Source organism: Enoplosus armatus, chromosome 14, assembly GCF_043641665.1.
Source record: "Enoplosus armatus isolate fEnoArm2 chromosome 14, fEnoArm2.hap1, whole genome shotgun sequence".
NCBI classification, from domain to species: Eukaryota; Metazoa; Chordata; class Actinopteri; order Centrarchiformes; family Enoplosidae; genus Enoplosus; species Enoplosus armatus.
In genome coordinates, this window is record NC_092193.1 from 1,256,157 (window position 1) to 1,275,986 (window position 19,830).

Here is a 19,830-nt window from a genome sequence, read left to right on the forward strand (position 1 = left end):
ATTTCCTGCTTTACACTCGGGTCCACTGAGAACACTACATCCAGTTCTCTACATCTGGAACAATCTTCATGAATAAAATCTCTCGTGTTCACATGGAACACACTGACATTCAAAATGTGAAACTTAACACATGTTGCACAATTGTTCAAATAGCAATCAGAGGTTTAGCAATTAAAGGGCCACAGGTGAGGCATAGCAAGAGGAGTGAGAGGAAGAGGAGGAGGAGGAGGAGGAGGAGGACAGGGAGGAGTAAGACCAAGGACAGCCATAATCTCTGATGAGATTCGGGCCACCATGGTCTAACAATGAGGGAGGCTGGGCAGAGAGTACGATCAAACTTGTGCAGGTTCAAGAAATCTACTCTTAGTACAGTGTTGTAGTACTGCATATCAATACAGTACTCAATGATTACTGTAGTACAGCCAGTAGACAGAGAGTATGTTTCGTGTACGTATGAGACTGGGAACTGTATTCATACCTACACAGTATTTCCAGTATCTCCAGTATTTGACTTGATTTGTAGCCTTTGCAGAACTGAAAGATTACCACCACGAGTTGGAAGGGAACGTCTTCGTCAACACGGTTCTAGAAAACAACACCGTGAAACTAAAGCAAATACAAAGTCAAATCCTAGATATCAGTGACATATTCCAAAACGCCGACAGAGTGAGGTCATCCACACTGAGCGTCTCATCACATTCCTGGACGCACAACACAACGTGATCGTTCAACCGGAGCAGATAGATGCCCAGGCACATTGTCATCTGGGACAACGCAAGTTTCCACCGAGCTGCTCAGGTCCGCAACTGGTTGATCAGCCACGCTTTTGTTCTGTGTGTAGAACACTTGAAAGCAGAATGAGCTCTGTTGTCACGTTAACACCTGTGTACAAATAGTGACGTGTCAGTGATGTGCAGCAGCAGCAGACAGGATGCAGTCCTCCATCTCCATGGTAACCGTCCGTTGCTCCTCGGCTCCGCCTCCCCTCCCCTTTGAAACTCAGCGGAAAACCACACGGCGGCCTTATCTGTCCGCCGCAGGGGCTGATGGGAGGTCTGAGGACCTGTTGGAAACCACGTGGCCCCCGTCTGATCTCACGGCTCGTCCTCGTTTGGCCTCGGCTGCATCAGAGCGCCACTTCTCCCCAGGTTCACCAGAGGAAACACCGCTGCACACAATGCTTTTCCTCCCAGCTGCTGCTCTGTGCTGTCTGTGTTCAGGTGAGTGTTTCCAGCCAATCAGGAGGCGACAAAGTCAACCTTTAACAAACACTGGCACACTGACCTTCATCTGTCTGTCTGTCTCTCTGCAGCGCTGGTTGCCATGGCAGCAGAGCTGATTCAGCGTGATTTAACATTGACAAGGAGAGTTGGTGACAAAGTCTCCTTCAGCTGTGGAGGCACTGACCAGTGTGACAGTACTTATGTACTCTGGTACCAGAAGAAAGACACAGAAACATTCACAAGGATTCTTAATATCAGAAGGAGTGATGGTAAGATATATTCAGGCTACAATCATCCTCAGAAAGATGATTTCTCAGCTGTGAATAAACAGAACGGCTTTGAGTTGGAGATCCAGAAGGTTAAACTCTCTCATTCAGCCACCTACTACTGCAGCTGTTGGAAGGATGATCTCCACAGTGAGAAATGATCCCTGCAGCCTGAACAAAAACCAACAGATGAACAGATGTCAAACAGTGTTTGTGACAGGAAGAGAGCAGGAAACCACAGCCCAGGTCCACATATTTCACCTCCATCTCAGCCAGAGTCACAGACGTACTGAGCTGAGGGCTTTATTTCATATTATATTCATTTATATTTGTATCAGATATTCCAGCAGGTTTATTGTTGTTCCTCACAGTGAGGACAAACTAGCAACACAGACGCACCATGATGGAACAAGATCAAGAGAAAACAATAAAAGCAGAAACTGAATAAGAACATCGTCCAGATGAAAGCGTAAAACAACACACACCTTTTATTTTTCAAAAGTGAAACTTCAGTCAAATGTTGTCTAATACAACAACAAACTTTGTTGTTCCAGATGAAGATTAAAATCCTCTGCTTTGTTCTGCTGCTGGAATAAAGTCCATTCCTCCCTCACAACACTAATGTGCTCTTAAAGAAAACACTTCCAGCAGCACTTGTTGTTGGACACCTTTCAGTAGATTTCACCAGATCATTTCCCTTTATGACGTTTTAAAAGACAAATCTTGGACACACGTCAGCTCAGGATTTTGCCCTTCGAGCAGCGGGTCATTAGGATGCTGATTTTGTTGCCACATTTGTCCATAAATGTCCTGCGGATGTTGTTGGTTCCCAGAGGATGAATCCTAACATTTATGGTGACCTGTTGACCGTTCCTCTAGCGCCACCATCAGGACAAAAGTTTCTCTACACCAACACTTGATTTTGAATAAACTCAGTGAGAACTTGAATGCTCCCCGGAGAATGAAAGACTTTGCACAAATCAATGTTTTTATATCAACAAAGGGTGAGATGACTTTGTGTCATCGAGGGCGGACTGGTCACTGGGAGGACCAGGAGGTTTCCCAGTGGCTGTTACACAAACTGATGCGATGAACAAACCAACCAACAAACAAACACGGCCACACAGGTAACATGTTAATACAGGTATCGTGTTCACCGTGTTCAACATCTTAGTTAGCAACGTGTTAGCATGCTAACATTTGCTCATTAGCACTGAACACAAAGTTCAGCTGAGGCCGATGGGAATGTCAAGTCCGTTTTATGTTTATAGTCCAATATCACAAATCACACATTTGCCTCAAGGGGCTTTGCGGTCCGTACAGCGTACGACACCCTCTGTCCCCAGAGCCTCGATTCAGATCAGGACAAAACCCCCAAAAAACAGTTGAAGGAAGAAACCTCAGGACGAGCAACAGAGGAGGGATCCCTCTTCCAGGACGATGTTACAGCCTTATTCCAAAATGGATTAAATTCTTTTTATTTCTCAAAATTTTACACACAATAATACAAAATGACGAAATGTTTTTTAGACAATTTTGCAAATTTATTAGAAATAAAACACTCACATATCGCATGTACATAAGTATTCACACCTTTTGTAAATATTTATGTACCTTTTACTCAATACTTTGTTGAAGCACCTTTGGCAGCGATTACAGCCTCCAGTCTTCTTGTATGATGCTACAAGCTTGGCACACCTGGATTTGGGGAGTTTCTCCCATTCTTCTTTGCACATCCTCTCAAGCTCGATGAGGTTGGATGGGGAGCGTCGGTGCACAGCTATTTTCAGGTCTTTCCAGAGATGTTCAATGGGGTTCAAGTCCGGCTCTGGCCGGGCCACTCGAGGACATTCAGAGACTTGTCCCGAAGCCACTCCTTTGTCATCTTGGCTGTGTGCTTAGGGTGGTTGTCCTGTTGGAAGGTGAACCGTCGCCCCAGTCTGAGGTCCAGAGCGCTCTGGAGCAGGTTTTCGTCAAGGATCTCTCTGTACTTTGCTGCATTCATCTTTCCCTCGATCCTGACTGGTCTCCCAGTTCCTGCGGCTGAAAAACATCCCCACAGCCTGATGCTGCCACCACCATGCTTCACTGTTGGGATGGTATTGGCCAGGTGATGAGCGGTGCCTGGTTTCCTCCAGACATGCCGCTTCACATTCAGACCAAAGAGTTCAATCTTGGTTTCATCAGACCAGAGAATTTTGTTTCTCATGGTCTGAGAGTCCTTCAGGTGCCTATTGGCAAACTCCAAGCGGGCTGTCATGTTCTTTGTACTGAGGAGGGGCTTCCGTCTGGCCACTCTACCATAAAGGCCTGATTGGTGGAGTGCTGCAGAGATGGTTGTCCTTCTGGAAGGTTCTCCTCTCTCCACAGAGGAACGCTGGAGCTCTGTCAGAGTGACCATCGGGTTCTTGGTCACCTCCCTGACCAAGGCCCTTCTCCCCCGATTGCTCATTTTGGCCGGGCGGCCAGCTCTAGGAAGAGTCCTGGTGGATCCAAACTTCTTCCATTTACGAATGATGGAGACCACTGTGCTCTTTGGGACCTTCAATGCTGCAGAGGTTTTTCTGAACCCCTCCCCAGATCTGTGCCTCGATACAATCCTGTCTCGGAGATCTACAGACAATTCCTTTGACTTCATGGCTTGGTTTGTGCTCTGACATGCACTGTCAACTGTGGGACCTTATATAGAGGACAGGTGTGTGCCTTTCCAAATCATGTCCAATCAATTGAATTCACCACAGGTGGACTCCAATCAAGTTGTAGAAACATTTCAAGGATGATCAGTGGAAACAGGATGCACCTGAGCTCAATTTTGAGCTTCATAGCAAAGGGTGTGAATACTTATGTACATGCGATATTTGAGTGTTTTATTTTTAATACATTTGCAAAATTGTCTAAAAATAATTTTTCACTTTGTCATTATGGGGTATTGTTTGTAGACTGAAAAAGAATTTAAACCATTTTGGAATAAGGCTGTAACATAACAAAATGTATGAATACTTTCCGGATGCACTGTACAGTTCATCCTGAGGGGACCATGAAGGTCTGAACCAAACTAAATGGTCATCCATCCAATAGTTGAGATATTTCAGTCTGAACCTAAAACATCGACCTGCTGGTGGCGCTAGATGGAAAGTCAACAAAGTGAATGAATGAAGTTAATCCTCTGGGGACCAAGAATGTCTGTACAAAGCTTCACGTCAATCCATCCATCCGTCCTTTGGTCCAGGTCAAATCCATCTGGACTAAAGTAGTGGAGCGACAGACATCCGTCCATAGAGCAACACTGCTAGTGTGTCTAAAAAGACAATAAAAGAAGAGACAGTCATGTTGATGTGAACATTAGAGCTGAAATATGATACTGGTTCATCACTTGGACTCGTTCACCTCAGCTGACACATTCAGCAGCAGGTTTCTGTATCAGTCTGTTTCACTGTGGGAGGATATGTTTACTTGATCTTTGGCTCTGGAACTAAACTGTATGTAACAGGTAAGAACAAACATTCATTTTCCTTCAGTTGTTTTATTGAAGAAGTTGAAAATGTGTTTTAATGAGTTTCTGCTGCTTCAGGCTTCACATGTTAGTTTGTTGATAATTAGTCGAGAGTTCTTGCAGCCATGCGGCTGTTGTTACATCAAAAAGGATGTTAAAATCTCACTGCACTACTCAACTTAGTCTTTATTTCTGCATCACATAAAACAGATTCATATAGAAAACGTATCATATTGACAAAGTTACAGTTACAGTATCTGATATAATTCAGCGCCTTCTTTTGTTTTTTGAAAATAACATAATATATGATATTAAACATAATTCAATATATGTCAGTAAATGTATTTTGACAAGCATTTACCCATTTAACTTTAAATAGAGTATATAGGATAATTAATAAATACTTTTTAAATTGTAAAATGTACTTCATGACAGTTAAACAGACACTGAACATGATACTACAATAAATAGATATCATGCATTTTAATTTATACATTTCTATATATGATGTAGGATGATATTTGATGACACACACAGACACACTCACACACATACTGCATATTTGTATTTTAATATAAATATAAATAATATATGATGCTTAACATTCATTTCAACACAAACATGTCTTGGAAATAATCTGGTGGAAAATATTATGAATTAGAAACTGCAGATATTGCAATTTCAACCCAACATTATGATAGTATATTATTTTATATGTGACTTTTCCATCAATAACATTTTATTTTATATTATATAGCTGTCTTTATTCATATTTGACATGTAATAAAAGCAAATTACTGTTGTATTGATTTCTTTTTTAGTGGTTAGAGTAAAATATATGATCATAAATCTATATTACACTTTACATAATGCAATCATTGAAATGACAATTAAAATTTAAATGAAGGGAAAATTTGTAATTCTTTATAAAATGTATATTAACCCTAACATGGGAATAATATTATATTAAATTATAATGTATTCAGTATTATTGTTTTATATGACTTTTAGTGAGTCTTTCTGTCATATATCTGAACATATTGTGTTAACTGTGTTATATATGAAAATTAAAAAAGTAAAAAATGTGAAATTACTGATGCAGTGGTTTGTTAGTGGTTAGTGTAAAGTATATGGTGTTCAATATAGAATGTGTTATACATGTTGTTATCTTGAAAATGACAATTGCATTTCATGTGAAGGTAAATATGACCTTTATTATAATATGTAAATTAACATTAATACAGACAACGATTCAATGTTAAAGGGACACATTTCATGATTATATTAAAATTATTTTGTACTACATATATAGATGAAGCCAGTACATGTAGCGGACTTTGTGCTGTATTGATGAGCAGTTTAGTGATCAGAGTCCATGTGGTCTCCAGGATCAGACTGAATGCAGTGCAGTGCTGTAGCTGCAGCTGTTGACTGTGTGAATGCGTGTCTGTGCTGCTTGTTGTTGCCGTCAAACTGCAGATGAGCCGGTAGTGGAGCCCGTGGTGAGCGTGTACCCAGCAGCATCCAGAGCCCACCTGGAGGGGAAGAGCTCCCTGCTGTGTCTGGCCTCAGCCATGTTTCCTCCTCTGGTCCGGTTCTCCTGGAGAAGACGAAAGGAGAATGGTCCTCAGGAGGTGCTGCCCCCTGCTGAGGGAGAGCAGCTGGAGCTCAGAGAGTCGAGATGCACCGCCGCCATCAGAGTGATTGATCTGGACGCTCTCTCCACGTATAAATACCGCTGCTCCGTCCAACACGAGGGGGGCACAGTGGAGGCCCAAATAGTGGAGGCCCAAACAGAACAAGGCCAACACGAGGGGGGCACAGTGGAGGCCCAAACAGTGGTGGCCCAAACAGAACAAGGCCAGCACGAGAGGGGCACAGTGGAGGCCCAAACAGTGGTGGCCCAAACAGAACAAGGCCAGCACGAGAGGGGCACAGTGGAGGCCCCAACAGAACAAGGTAATGAAGGCTTGGTGACTGTGTTCAGCAGTGATTCAGCTTCATGTGGAGATGCTGTCAAAGACAGCAGAGGAGCAGAGGACTGACCTTTCCTTTTCACTCCTTTTCTGTTTCAGTGGTTCCAGCTGCAGCAGCTTCTCTCCAGTCTCAGTGCAGGGTGAAGCTGCTCTGTGTGCTGTACACAGTGCTGATAGTGAAGAGTCTGGTGTACTGCTGTGGACTCTCTCTGCTGAGGATCCTCAGAAACAAGGGACCGTCCACCGACTGCTCACATGCTGACTGACTGTGTTCTGCTCGCCTTTTATCACCATCAGACCTCATCAGTTCATCTCATTGATCGCTTTGATCAGCAGTCATGAATGTCAAAAATATGAAATTAATATTTTTAGATTAGATACAGTCAATACTTATATAACCATATATGTTTGCAGTTACTTTGTTTAATTCTGTGGTATTGTGTTATTTTGATGCTCTAGTCTAGTTCCACTTTTAATTGTGACTTGTGTAATAACAGAACATGAAGCTGAATCATTAGCTGTCTGCTGGATATTTTATTGTTTGTAATACTTCTTCTGTTCTCGTGTTTCTTTTTAAGACATTATGCAGAGTGTGGCAGGTTTGTCAGATTATTTCAGTGTAACATTCTCAATAAACTGAAAAATCACAGAGTCTGTGTTTTAGAAACCTCCTTGTTTTCATGGATTTCACTTTGGCTTCATAGCAAATAATCAGAGACAGAATCCACTTCATTGGCTTCATGTATGTTGACACCTACAAGTAATGTGACTCTGGTTGTAAGTAGCTCTCAATATACTTTCAGACAGCGCCAACAACAAATGTACAGGAAGATATGAATATAAGCATACAGCTAAAGAAGGACAACAGAGCTAAACAAAGACAAGCAAACAGAAACATATAGCTATTATATACAAGTCAGTAGGTGTGGGTGTGCCACCAGGTTCAGTGCTGACCCCCTTTTATAATTGTGTCAGTGTGGATGTAAAACTCTACGCTGATGACTCTGTTGTTTACACACATGAACAAACAGCAGAGCGAGCTGCTTTGAAGCTACAACTGCTATAAAATGATCACACGGCGGCTCCATCAGTCGGGCTGAAGTTTGAATGTTGGCAAAATGATGTGTGTGTTTATTATTTCTGAACCACTGAAATAACTGTTACAGCTTTATCAAGATGAAATGGATTGGTTTACTTTTATTTGTTTTTACAGTGAAGCACTTTGTAACTTTGATTTGAAAGCTTCTTGGATCATCTCGGACTGAAGGGTATTGTGACGGCATTTTTCTCTGTTTTCTGATTGTTTCAAGACCAAACAGTTAATGGAGAAAATAATCAGCAGATTAACTGATAACAAAACTAATTGTTAGTTGCAGCCCTAAGTTGAAGCTTTTCTTTGCTATATATAATAACAGACTGAATATAATTTTGAGTTGGTCAGATAAAACAATTTGAAGACATCACATGCAGCTCAGAGGAGTTTTAATGAGCATTTGTCACGGCATTCTGGTATTTTATAAACGATTAATCAGTTAATTAATAATGAAAGTCAAGTCAAGTCATAAGTAGAAGAGTTATTAGTATTGTTAGGAGCAGCAGAAGCAGCAGCAGCCACAGTAGTTGTAGTAGTAGTGCCTGGTAATAGTAGTAATAGTAGCAGAAGCAGTAGTAGAGGCCTCGTGTGTGAGTCAGTGTGTCCTTACAGCCACTAGAGGGCAGCAGAGTGAAGGATCTGTTCTCCACAGTAACAGCAGTTCAGGAGTTGGAGCAGTATCAGTATTACAGTTTGTTTCTCAGTTGTTTACACACTAACATTGGTTCTTGAGACACAATGACCACAACCTGTCACTCATGTACCAACCCCCTGAACCAATTCTGATCAAATACAAGCACATTTCCTGCTTTACACTCGGGTCCACTGAGAACACTACATCCAGTTCTCTACATCTGGAACAATCTTCATGAATAAAATCTCTCGTGTTCACATGGAACACACTGACATTCAAAATGTGAAACTTAACACATGTTGCACAATTGTTCAAATAGCAATCAGATGTTTAGCAATTAAAGGGCCACAGGTGAGGCATAGCAAGAGGAGTGAGAGGAAGAGGAGGAGGAGGAGGAGGAGGAGAACAGGGAAGAGTAAGACCAAGGACAGCCATAATCTCTGATGAGATTCGGGCCACCATGGTCTAACAATGAGGGAGGCTGGGCAGAGAGTACGATCAAACTTGTGCAGGTTCAAGAAATCTACTCTTAGTACAGTGTTGTAGTACTGCATATCAATACAGTACTCAATGATTACTGTAGTACAGCATTGCCAGTAGACAGAGAGTATGTTTCGTGTATGTATGAGACTGGGAACTGTATTCATACCTACACAGTATTTCCAGTATCTCCAGTATTTGACTTGATTTGTAGCCTTTGCAGAACTGAAAGATTACCACCACAAGTTGGAAGGGAACGTCTTCATCAACACGGTTCTAGAAAACAACACCGTGAAACTAAAGCAAATACAAAGTCAAATCCTAGAAATCAGTGACATCTTCCAAAACGCCGACAGAGTGAGTTCATCCACACTGAGCGTCTCATCACATTCCTGGACGCACAACACAACGTGATCGTTCAACCGGAGCAGATAGATGCCCAGGTACATTGTCATCTGGGACAACGCAAGTTTCCACCGAGCTGCTCAGGTCCGCAACTGGTTGATCAGCCACGCTTTTGTTCTGTGTGTAGAACACTTTACAAATCCAACTTTGTGTTTGTTGGGAAAAAAGAATCATTTCCAAACAACTTCAAGATAATGATCATAAGAGAAAGATAAATAGTGTAAATGATCAATGAATCCCCTCCGCTGGCTGACAGTAACCTTCATCTTCTTTTTCAACAACAGACATTTGAAGATCGAACACAAACTGAATATTGGAGAACGAAGGTCTCAGTTTGAGATATACAACTATATGTTCCTGCCTTGAATTGATCCTTTTCACTGTTAAAATCATCCCAGCTGGTCATTCTCCTTCTTTCTAATGTACCTGTAGTGATCTGAAATACTTCAGTAGAGGTGATGAACTGCAATGAAAGCAGAATGAGCTCTGTTGTCACGTTAACACCTGTGTACAAACAGTGACGTGTCAGTGATGTGCAGCAGCAGCAGACAGGATGCAGTCCTCCATCTCCATGGTAACCACGCCGCCAGTTGCTCCTCGGCTCCGCCTCCCCTCCCCTTTGAAACCGCCGACTTAGCGGAAAACCACACAGCGGCCTTATCTGTCCGCCGCAGGGGCTGATGGGAGGTCTGAGGACCTGTTGGAAACCACGTGGCCCCCGTCTGATCTCACGGCTCGTCCTCGTTTGGCCTCGGCTGCATCAGAGCGCCACTTCTCCCCAGGTTCACCAGAGGAAACACCGCTGCACACAATGCTTTTCCTCCCAGCTGCTGCTCTGTGCTGTCTGTGTTCAGGTGAGTGTTTCCAGCCAATCAGGAGGCGACAAAGTCAACCTTTAACAAACACTGGCACACTGACCTTCATCTGTCTGTCTGTCTCTCTGCAGCGCTGGTTGCCATGGCAGCAGAGCTGATTCAGCGTGATTTAACATTGACCAGGAGAGTTGGTGACAAAGTCTCCTTCAGCTGTGAAGGCACTGACCGGTGTGACTATAATTATATATTCTGGTACCAGAAGAAAGACACAGAAACATTCACAAGGATTCTGTTTATTGATAAGAGTGATGGTGACATATATTCAGGCTACAATCATCCTCAGAAAGATGATTTCTCAGCTGTGAATAAACAGAACGGCTGTGAGTTGGAGATCCAGAAGGTTAAACTCTCTCATTCAGCCACCTACTACTGCAGCTGTGTGAAGGTTGATCTCCACAGTGAGAAATGATCCCTGCAGCCTGAACAAAAACCAACAGATGAACAGATGTCAAACAGTGTTTGTGACAGGAAGAGAGCAGGAAACCACAGCCCAGGTCCACATATTTCACCTCCATCTCAGCCAGAGTCACAGACGTACTGAGCTGAGGGCTTTATTTCATATTATATTCATTTATATTTGTATCAGATATTCCAGCAGGTTTATTGTTGTTCCTCACAGTGAGGACAAACTAGCAACACAGACGCACCATGATGGAACAAGATCAAGAGAAAACAATAAAAGCAGAAACTGAATAAGAACATCGTCCAGATGAAAGCGTAAAACAACACACACCTTTTATTTTTCAAAAGTGAAACTTCAGTCAAATGTTGTCTAATACAACAACAAACTTTGTTGTTCCAGATGAAGATTAAAATCCTCTGCTTTGTTCTGCTGCTGGAATAAAGTCCATTCCTCCCTCACAACACTAATGTGCTCTTAAAGAAAACACTTCCAGCAGCACTTGTTGTTGGACACCTTTCAGTAGATTTCACCAGATCATTTCCCTTTATGACGTTTTAAAAGACAAATCTTGGACACACGTCAGCTCAGGATTTTGCCCTTCGAGCAGCGGGTCATTAGGATGCTGATTTTGTTGCCACATTTGTCCATAAATGTCCTGCGGATGTTGTTGGTTCCCAGAGGATGAATCCTAACATTTATGGTGACCTCTTGACCTTTCCTCTAGCGCCACCATCAGGACAAAAGTTACTACACCAACACTTGATTTTGAATAAACTCAGTGAGAACTTGAACGCTCCCCAGAGAATGAAAGACTTTGCACAAATCAATGTTTTTATATCAACAAAGGGTGAGATGACTTTGTGTCATCGAGGGCGGACTGGTCACTGGGAGGACCAGGAGGTTTCCCAGTTACACAAACTGATGCGATGAACAAACCAACAAACAAACAAACACGGCCACACAGGTAACATGTTAATACAGGTATCGTGTTCACCGTGTTCAACATCTTAGTTAGCAACGTGTTAGCATGCTAACATTTGCTCATTAGCACTGAACACAAAGTTCAGCTGAGGCCGATGGGAATGTCAAGTCCGTTTTATGTTTATAGTCCAATATCACAAATCACACATTTGCGTCAAGGGGCTTTACGGTCCGTACAGCGTACGACACCCTCTATCCCCAGAGCCTCGATTCAGATCAGGACAAAACCCCCAAAAAACAGTTGAAGGAAGAAACCTCAGGACGAGCAACAGAGGAGGGATCCCTCTTCCAGGACGATGTTACAGCCTTATTCCAAAATGGATTAAATTCTTTTTATTTCTCAAAATTTTACACACAATAATACAAAATGAAAAATGTTTTTTAGACAATTTTGCAAATTTATTAAAAATACAACACTCACATATCGCATGTACATAAGTATTCACACCTTTTGTAAATATTTATGTACCTTTTACTCAATACTTTGTTGAAGCACCTTTGGCAGCGATTACAGCCTCCAGTCTTCTTCTATGATGCTACAAGCTTGGCACACCTGGATTTGGGGAGTTTCTCCCATTCTTCTTTGCACATCCTCTCAAGCTCGATGAGGTTGGATGGGGAGCGTCGGTGCACAGCTATTTTCAGGTCTTTCCAGAGATGTTCAATGGGGTTCAAGTCCGGCTCTGGCCGGGCCACTCGAGGACATTCAGAGACTTGTCCCGAAGCCACTCCTTTGTCATCTTGGCTGTGTGCTTAGGGTGGTTGTCCTGTTGGAAGGTGAACCTTCGCCCCAGTCTGAGGTCCAGAGCGCTCTGGAGCAGGTTTTCGTCAAGGATCTCTCTGTACTTTGCTGCATTCATCTTTCCCTCGATCCTGACTGGTCTCCCAGTTCCTGCCGCTGAAAAACATCCCCACAGCCTGATGCTGCCACCACCATGCTTCACTGTAGGGACGGTATTGGACAGGTGATGAGCGGTGCCTGGTTTCCTCCAGACATGACGCTTGACATTCAGACCAAAGAGTTCAATCTTGGTTTCATCAGACCAGAGAATTTTGTTTCTCATGGTCTGAGAGTCCTTCAGGTGCCTATTGGCAAACTCCAAGCGGGCTGTCATGTTCTTTGTACTGAGGAGGGGCTTCCGTCTGGCCACTCTACCATAAAGGCCTGATTGGTGGAGTGCTGCAGAGATGGTTGTCCTTCTGGAAGGTTCTCCCATCTCCACAGAGGAACGCTGGAGCTCTGTCAGAGTGACCATCGGGTTCTTGGTCGCCTCCCTGACCAAGGCCCTTCTCCCCCGATTGCTCATTTTGGCCGGGCGGCCAGCTCTAGGAAGAGTCCTGGTGGATCCAAACTTCTTCCACTTACGGATGATGGAGGCCACTGCGCTCTTTGGGACCTTCAATGCTGCAGAAAGTTTTCTGTACCCTTCCCCAGATCTGTGCCTCGAGACAATCCTGTCTCGGAGGTCTACAGACAATTCCTTTGACTTCATGCTTGGTTTGTGCTCTGACATGCACTGTCAACTGTGGGACCTTATATAGAGGACAGGTGTGTGCCTTTCCAAATCATGTCCAATCAATTGAATTCACCACAGGTGGACTCCAATCAAGTTGTAGAAACATTTCAAGGATGATCAGTGGAAACAGGATGCACCTGAGCTCAATTTTGAGCTTCATAGCAAAGGGTGTGAATACTTATGTACATGCGATATTTGAGTGTTTTATTTTGAATAAATTTGCAAAATTGTCTAAAAAACATTTTTCACTTTGTCATTATGGGGTATTGTTTGTAGACTGTTGAGAAAAAAAAGAATTTAAACCATTTTGGAATAAGGCTGTAACATAACAAAATGTATGAATACTTTCCGGATGCACTGTACAGTTCATCCTGAGGGGACCATGAAGGTCTGAACCAAACTAAATGGTCATCCATCCAATAGTTGAGATACTTCAGTCTGAACCTAAAACATCGACTTGCTGGTGGCGCTAGATGGAAAGTCAACAAAGTGAATGAATGAAGTTAATCCTCTGGGGACCAAGAATGTCTGTACAAAGCTTCACTTCAATCCATCCATCCGTCCTTTGGTCCAGGTCCAATCCATCTGGACTAAAGTAGTGGAGCGACAGACATCCGTCCACAGAGCAACACTGCTAGTGTGTCTAAAAAGACAATAAAAGAAGAGACAGTCATGTTGATGTGAACATTAGAGCTGAAATATGATACTGGTTCATCATTTGGACTCGTTCACCTCAGCTGACACATTCAGCAGCAGGTTTCTGTATCAGTCTGTTTCACTGTGGGAGGATATGTTTACTTGATCTTTGGCTCTGGAACTAAACTGTATGTAACAGGTAAGAACAAACATTCATTTTCCTTCAGTTGTTTTATTGAACAAGTTGAAAATGTGTTTTAATGAGTTTCTGCTGCTTCAGGCTTCACATGTTAGTTTGTTCATAATTAGTCGAGAGTTCTTGCAGCCATGCAGCTGTTGTTACATCAAAAAGGATGTTAAAATCTCACTGCACTACTCAACTTAGTCTTTATTTCTGCATCACATAAAAAAATTTGTAATTTCATAGCTAAAAAAAGTCTGATATTGTTAATATTACAAAGTGTAAAGATTTTTCTCTTCAACTCTTCATAATATTTTTTTAAAAACAAGATGATCTGTGATGTGAAATCTATTTTATTATATGTTTACAAATGTATTTTGAAACGCATATAGTGATAAATATTGTCTATTGTATAGGATAATAAATATACTGCATACTTTTAACTGGTAACATGAATGTTATGATAATTATATTTCATACGATGGGAAATATGTTTTTAGCACAAGACATATTAATGCATTAATCATTTTACAATAAACTGAATTAATTTACACTCATTTATATATTTGTATCAGATAATAAATGATGATGGATGAAAGCACACACACACACACACACACACACACACACACACACAAACATTTTAATACACGCTTACTACAAATCTTAATAGTGTAAGATACTTAACATCATTTCAAATATCTAATAGTAAATATTAATGTCATTTATTTGTCACTATACAAACATGCAGATATACTTGTATTTTAATGAATGTTGTAATATATATATTTATATATGTATATACATATACATGGACGTATATATATGTGGAGTATATGGTGATAAAAGTATAATACAACACATTATACACACTGTCACCATTTGTATTTGACATTTGTATTTTATATATATTAACGCTCCGCTGCTCCCATTTCTAAACCTTTTAATTTGTATTGTTTGTAATATCTGATGACATGTTTGTGGTGAATCCAATGAGGAGCTGAAGTTTGTATAATGCTGCAGTTTGTGGTGAGAACATACTTTCAGGAAGCAGAGCGAAAACAAATGTGATTATTTAACACCTTTAAATCAAGATCACTTCTTTGAAAATATCAGCGTGTGCACGAAGCTCTAAAGAAGCGTCACTGATGAGGCTGAAAGACCTGTTTTATTTTCATCTATATTCCTGAGCAGCATTTTGTTAAGTATGGAGTGGAAAAGGGTGGAAGTAAGGAACAACATGAAGACAATAACATGTATTCATACAAACATATTGTATGTTTTACACAAAGAGTGCAGAAAATGAGACAGCTGTCTGTTTTACAAGTGACTTCTTCCTGAGGTTGCAGCCACAACGAGAGTCCAGAACATGAAAATTATTTTTACATCATGAATATTCCAATACAACTTTTCTCACGTAAATGTTGGAAGTTTTTCACCTAACTGGTCAACAGAAATCCAACTTTCTTGGTGTTTTTATTCTGACCGGGAACATTAAAATATGCGGGTGGGAGGGACTTTATTTTTGATGAATACGTTATCGGAAGACTCCAATCTTCTAAAAAGAACCCAAAATAATAATATTAACCATAATAATAAGTTTAACCATAAAGAAGGAAACTCTTTTCCTTTCTATGAAGGCAACATTTGCACTGACGTTAACAAGAGATTCAATATTTTAGGACATTATTAGTAGGAAGATTGTTGTAATATTATTAACAACTAAGAATGGACGTTACACATTGAAAAGAATTGTCAAGTCAGGTTTTGACTTTCACCTGTGACATATGATGACTTGACGTGATAGTTGTGTTTGATGTGAAGGTGAAGCCAGTACATGTAGCGGACTTTGTGCTGTATTGATGAGCAGTTTAGTGATCAGAGTCCATGTGGTCTCCAGGATCAGACTGAATGCAGTGCAGTGCTGTAGCTGCAGCTGTTGACTGTGTGAATGCGTGTCTGTGCTGCTTGTTGTTGCCGTCAAACTGCAGATGAGCCGGTAGTGGAGCCCGTGGTGAGCGTGTACCCAGCAGCATCCAGAGCCCACCTGGAGGGGAAGAGCTCCCTGCTGTGTCTGGCCTCAGCCATGTTTCCTCCACTGGTCCGGTTCTCCTGGAAAAGACGAAAGGAGAACGGTTCTCAGGTGGAGCTGCCCCCTGCTGAGGGAGAGCAGCTGGAGCTCAGAGAGTCGGGACGCACCGCCGCCATCTTGCTGATCCATCAGAGAGAGAACAGCACGTATAAATACCGCTGCTACGTCCAGCACGAGGGGCGCACAGTGGAGGCCCCAACAGAACAAGGTAATGAAGGCTTGGTGACTGTGTTCAGCAGTGATTCAGCTTCATGTGGAGACGCTGTCAAAGACAGCAGAGGAGCAGAGGACTGACCTTTCTTTTTCACTCCTTTTCTGTTTCAGAGCTTCCAGCTGCAGCAGCCTCCTGTCCTCCAGAGAGAGAGTCAGCAGTCCTGCCAGCTCTGCAGCAAGCTGACTGTAAGATCGCCTGCTGCCTCTCTGCATGGACAGCTGCCATGTTCTGCTGCAGTTAGGGCTGCGTATCAGTCTGTTCACTTTCTGCTCATCATTGAAAGATGTAAACATACGCTGCCTGATTCTGTTAGAGCGTCCAGCAACACAACTAATCCCAATGAGAGAGCTTTCACTTCACAATCTGACACGTTTAGAGGCGCTATACTAAATTTGGGGCTTTGAGGGTGCTATAAAAAGTTTGGGGACTATATCTCGAAGCTCCATTGTAAATATTTCTACATTAAGAATGAACGTAATGACTCTGTGTAAAGTGAAAGGCGTCTCTGGAAGTTGTGAACCCACTGAGAATCGTCACTGCAACAAAAATCGATGAATCCAACTCATAATAACTCGTGTTTCTATATCTGGACTCTTCATTTGATCCTTGAGTGACTTTAATTGTCATAAATTGTGAATCACAAAGTTAATTGTAGCTCTTAACTTGAAAAATCAGGAAATCAGATCCCGTTTAGGGCCCCTACAAAGCTCGGTCGGGCCCTGACTTGTTGTATTTAATAAGCTTTGAGCTTTCGTTCAGGTTGCAGCCGACCGCTGTCTTCATGTAGAGCTGGTTGTCCCGTCTGGAAAAGTCCAAGTTATGCTGAATAAGATCTGATGATATTCTGATGAAAGTTGCACAGTTGAAAAGACTGAAACAGTGTGGAGAGAAGAATGACCTGTCTGTCTGTCTGTCTGTCTGTCTGTCAGTGTCCTTCCAGTCTCAGTGCAGGGTGAAGCTGCTCTGCTTGCTGTACACAGTGCTGATAGTGAAGAGTCTGGTGTACTGCTGTGGACTCTCTCTGCTGAGGATCCTCAGAAACAAGGGACCGTCCACCGACTGCACACATGCTGACTGACTGTGTTCTGCTCGCCTTTTCTCACCATCACACCTCATCAGTTCATCTCATTGATCGCTTTGATCAGCAGTCACAAATGTCAAAAATATGAAATTAATATTTTTAGATTAGATACAGTCAATACTTATATAACCACGTATATTTGCAGTTACTTTGTTTAATTCTGTGGTATTGTGTTATTTTGATGCTCTAGTCTAGTTCCACTTTTAATTGTGACTTGTGTAATAACAGAACATGAAGCTGAATCATTAGCTGTCTGCTGGATATTTTATTGTTTGTAATACTTCTTCTGTTCTCGTGTTTCTTTTTAAGACATTATGCAGAGTGTGGCAGGTTTGTCAGATTATTTCAGTGTAACATTCTCAATAAACTGAAAAATCACAGAATCTGTGTTTTAGAAACCTCCTTGTTTTGATGGATTTCACTTTGGCATCATAGCAAATAATCAGAGACAGAATCCACTTCATTGGCTTCATGTATGTTGACACCTACAAGTAATGTGACTCTGGTTTTAAGTAGCTCTCAATATACTTTCAGACAGCGGCAACAACAAATGTACAGGAAGATATGAATATAAGCATACAGCTAAAGAAGGACAACAGAGCTAAACAAAGACAAGCAAACAGAAACATATAGCTATTATATACAAGTCAGTAGGTGTGGGTGTGCCACCAGGTTCAGTGCTGACCCCCTTTTATAATTGTGTCAGTGTGGATGTAAAACTCTACGCTGATGACTCTGTTGTTTACACACATGAACAAACAGCAGAGTGAGCTGCTTTGAAGCTACAACTGCTATAAAATGATCACACGGCGGCTCCATCAGTCGGGCTGAAGTTTGAATGTTGGCAAAATGATGTGTGTGTTTATTATTTCTGAACCACTGAAATAACTGTTACAGCTTTATCAAGATGAAATGGATCGGTTTACTTTTATCTGTTTTTACAGTGAAGCACTTTGTAACTTTGATTTGAAAGCTTCTTGGATCATCTCGGACTGAAGGGTATTGTGACGGCATTTTTCTCTGTTTTCTGATTGTTTCAAGACCAAACAGTTAATGGAGAAAATAATCAGCAGATTAACTGATAACAAAACTAATTGTTAGTTGCAGCCCTAAGTTGAAGCTTTTCTTTGCTATATATAATAACAGACTGAATATAATTTTGAGTTGGTCAGATAAAACAATTTGAAGACATCACATGCAGCTCAGAGGAGTTTTAATGAGCATTTGTCACGGCATTCTGATATTTTATAAACGATTAATCAGTTAATTAATAATGAAAGTCAAGTCAAGTCATAAGTAGAAGAGTTATTAGTATTGTTAGGAGCAGCAGCAGCAGCAGCAGCCACAGTAGTTGTAGTAGTAGTGCCTGGTAATAGTAGGAATAGTAGCAGAAGCAGTAGTAGAGGCCTCGTGTGTGAGTCAGTGTGTCCTTACAGCCACTAGAGGGCAGCAGAGTGAAGGATCTGTTCTCCACAGTAACAGCAGTTCAGGAGTTGGAGCAGTATCACTATTACAGTTTGTTTCTCAGTTGTTTACACACTAACATTGGTTCTTGAGACACAATGACCACAACCTGTCACTCATGTACCAACCCCCTGAACCAATTCTGATCAAATACAAGCACATTTCCTGCTTTACACTCGGGTCCACTGAGAACACTACATCCAGTTCTCTATATCTGGAACAATCTTCATGAATAAAATCTCTCGTGTTCACATGGAACACACTGACATTCAAAATGTGAAACTTAACACATGTTGCACAATTGTTCAAATAGCAATCAGAGGTTTAGCAATTAAAGGGCCACAGGTGAGGCATAGCAAGAGGAGGAGGAGGAGGAGGAGGAGGACAGGGAGGAGTAAGACCAAGGACAGCCATAATCTCTGATGAGATTCGGGCCACCATGGTCTAACAATGAGGGAGGCTGGGCAGAGAGTACGATCAAACTTGTGCAGGTTCAAGAAATCTACTCTTAGTACAGTGTTGTAGTACTGCATATCAATACAGTACTCAATGATTACTGTAGTACAGCATTGCCAGTAGACAGAGAGTATGTTTCGTGTATGTATGAGACTGGGAACTGTATTCATACCTACACAGTATTTCCAGTATCTCCAGTATTTGACTTGATTTGTAGCCTTTGCAGAACTGAAAGATTACCACCACAAGTTGGAAGGGAACGTCTTCGTCAACACGGTTCTAGAAAACAACACCGTGAAACTAAAGCAAATACAAAGTCAAATCCTAGAAATCAGTGACATGTTCCAAAACGGCGACAGA

General features: G+C 41.7%; 2 protein-coding genes and 2 pseudogenes across 2 annotated transcripts; 2 read left to right on the forward strand and 2 right to left on the reverse strand.

The window, feature by feature from the left end:
• The first annotated feature begins 1,162 nt into the window (after positions 1–1,162).
• LOC139296863 (immunoglobulin lambda-1 light chain-like) lies at positions 1,163–7,330 on the forward strand. The gene is made up of 5 exons (XM_070919422.1): positions 1,163–1,220; positions 1,313–1,639; positions 4,932–4,979; positions 6,462–6,941; positions 7,058–7,330. The coding sequence occupies exons 1-5, from the start codon at positions 1,178–1,180 to the stop codon at positions 7,222–7,224; spliced, it is 1,065 nt and encodes a 354-aa protein (XP_070775523.1). The 5' UTR covers positions 1,163–1,177; the 3' UTR covers positions 7,225–7,330.
• LOC139296270 (uncharacterized) lies at positions 3,463–4,127 on the reverse strand (annotated as a pseudogene).
• Positions 7,331–10,357: 3,027 nt separating the features above from the next.
• Positions 10,358–17,927, forward strand: LOC139296176 (immunoglobulin lambda-1 light chain-like). The gene is made up of 7 exons (XM_070918512.1): positions 10,358–10,424; positions 10,517–10,822; positions 12,651–12,656; positions 14,134–14,181; positions 16,155–16,463; positions 16,580–16,654; positions 17,399–17,927. Exons 1-7 carry the CDS (start codon positions 10,382–10,384, stop codon positions 17,545–17,547), a joined length of 936 nt encoding a protein of 311 aa, XP_070774613.1. The 5' UTR covers positions 10,358–10,381; the 3' UTR covers positions 17,548–17,927.
• On the reverse strand, positions 12,568–13,322 carry LOC139296271 (uncharacterized; annotated as a pseudogene).
• Positions 17,928–19,830: the final 1,903 nt, after the last annotated feature.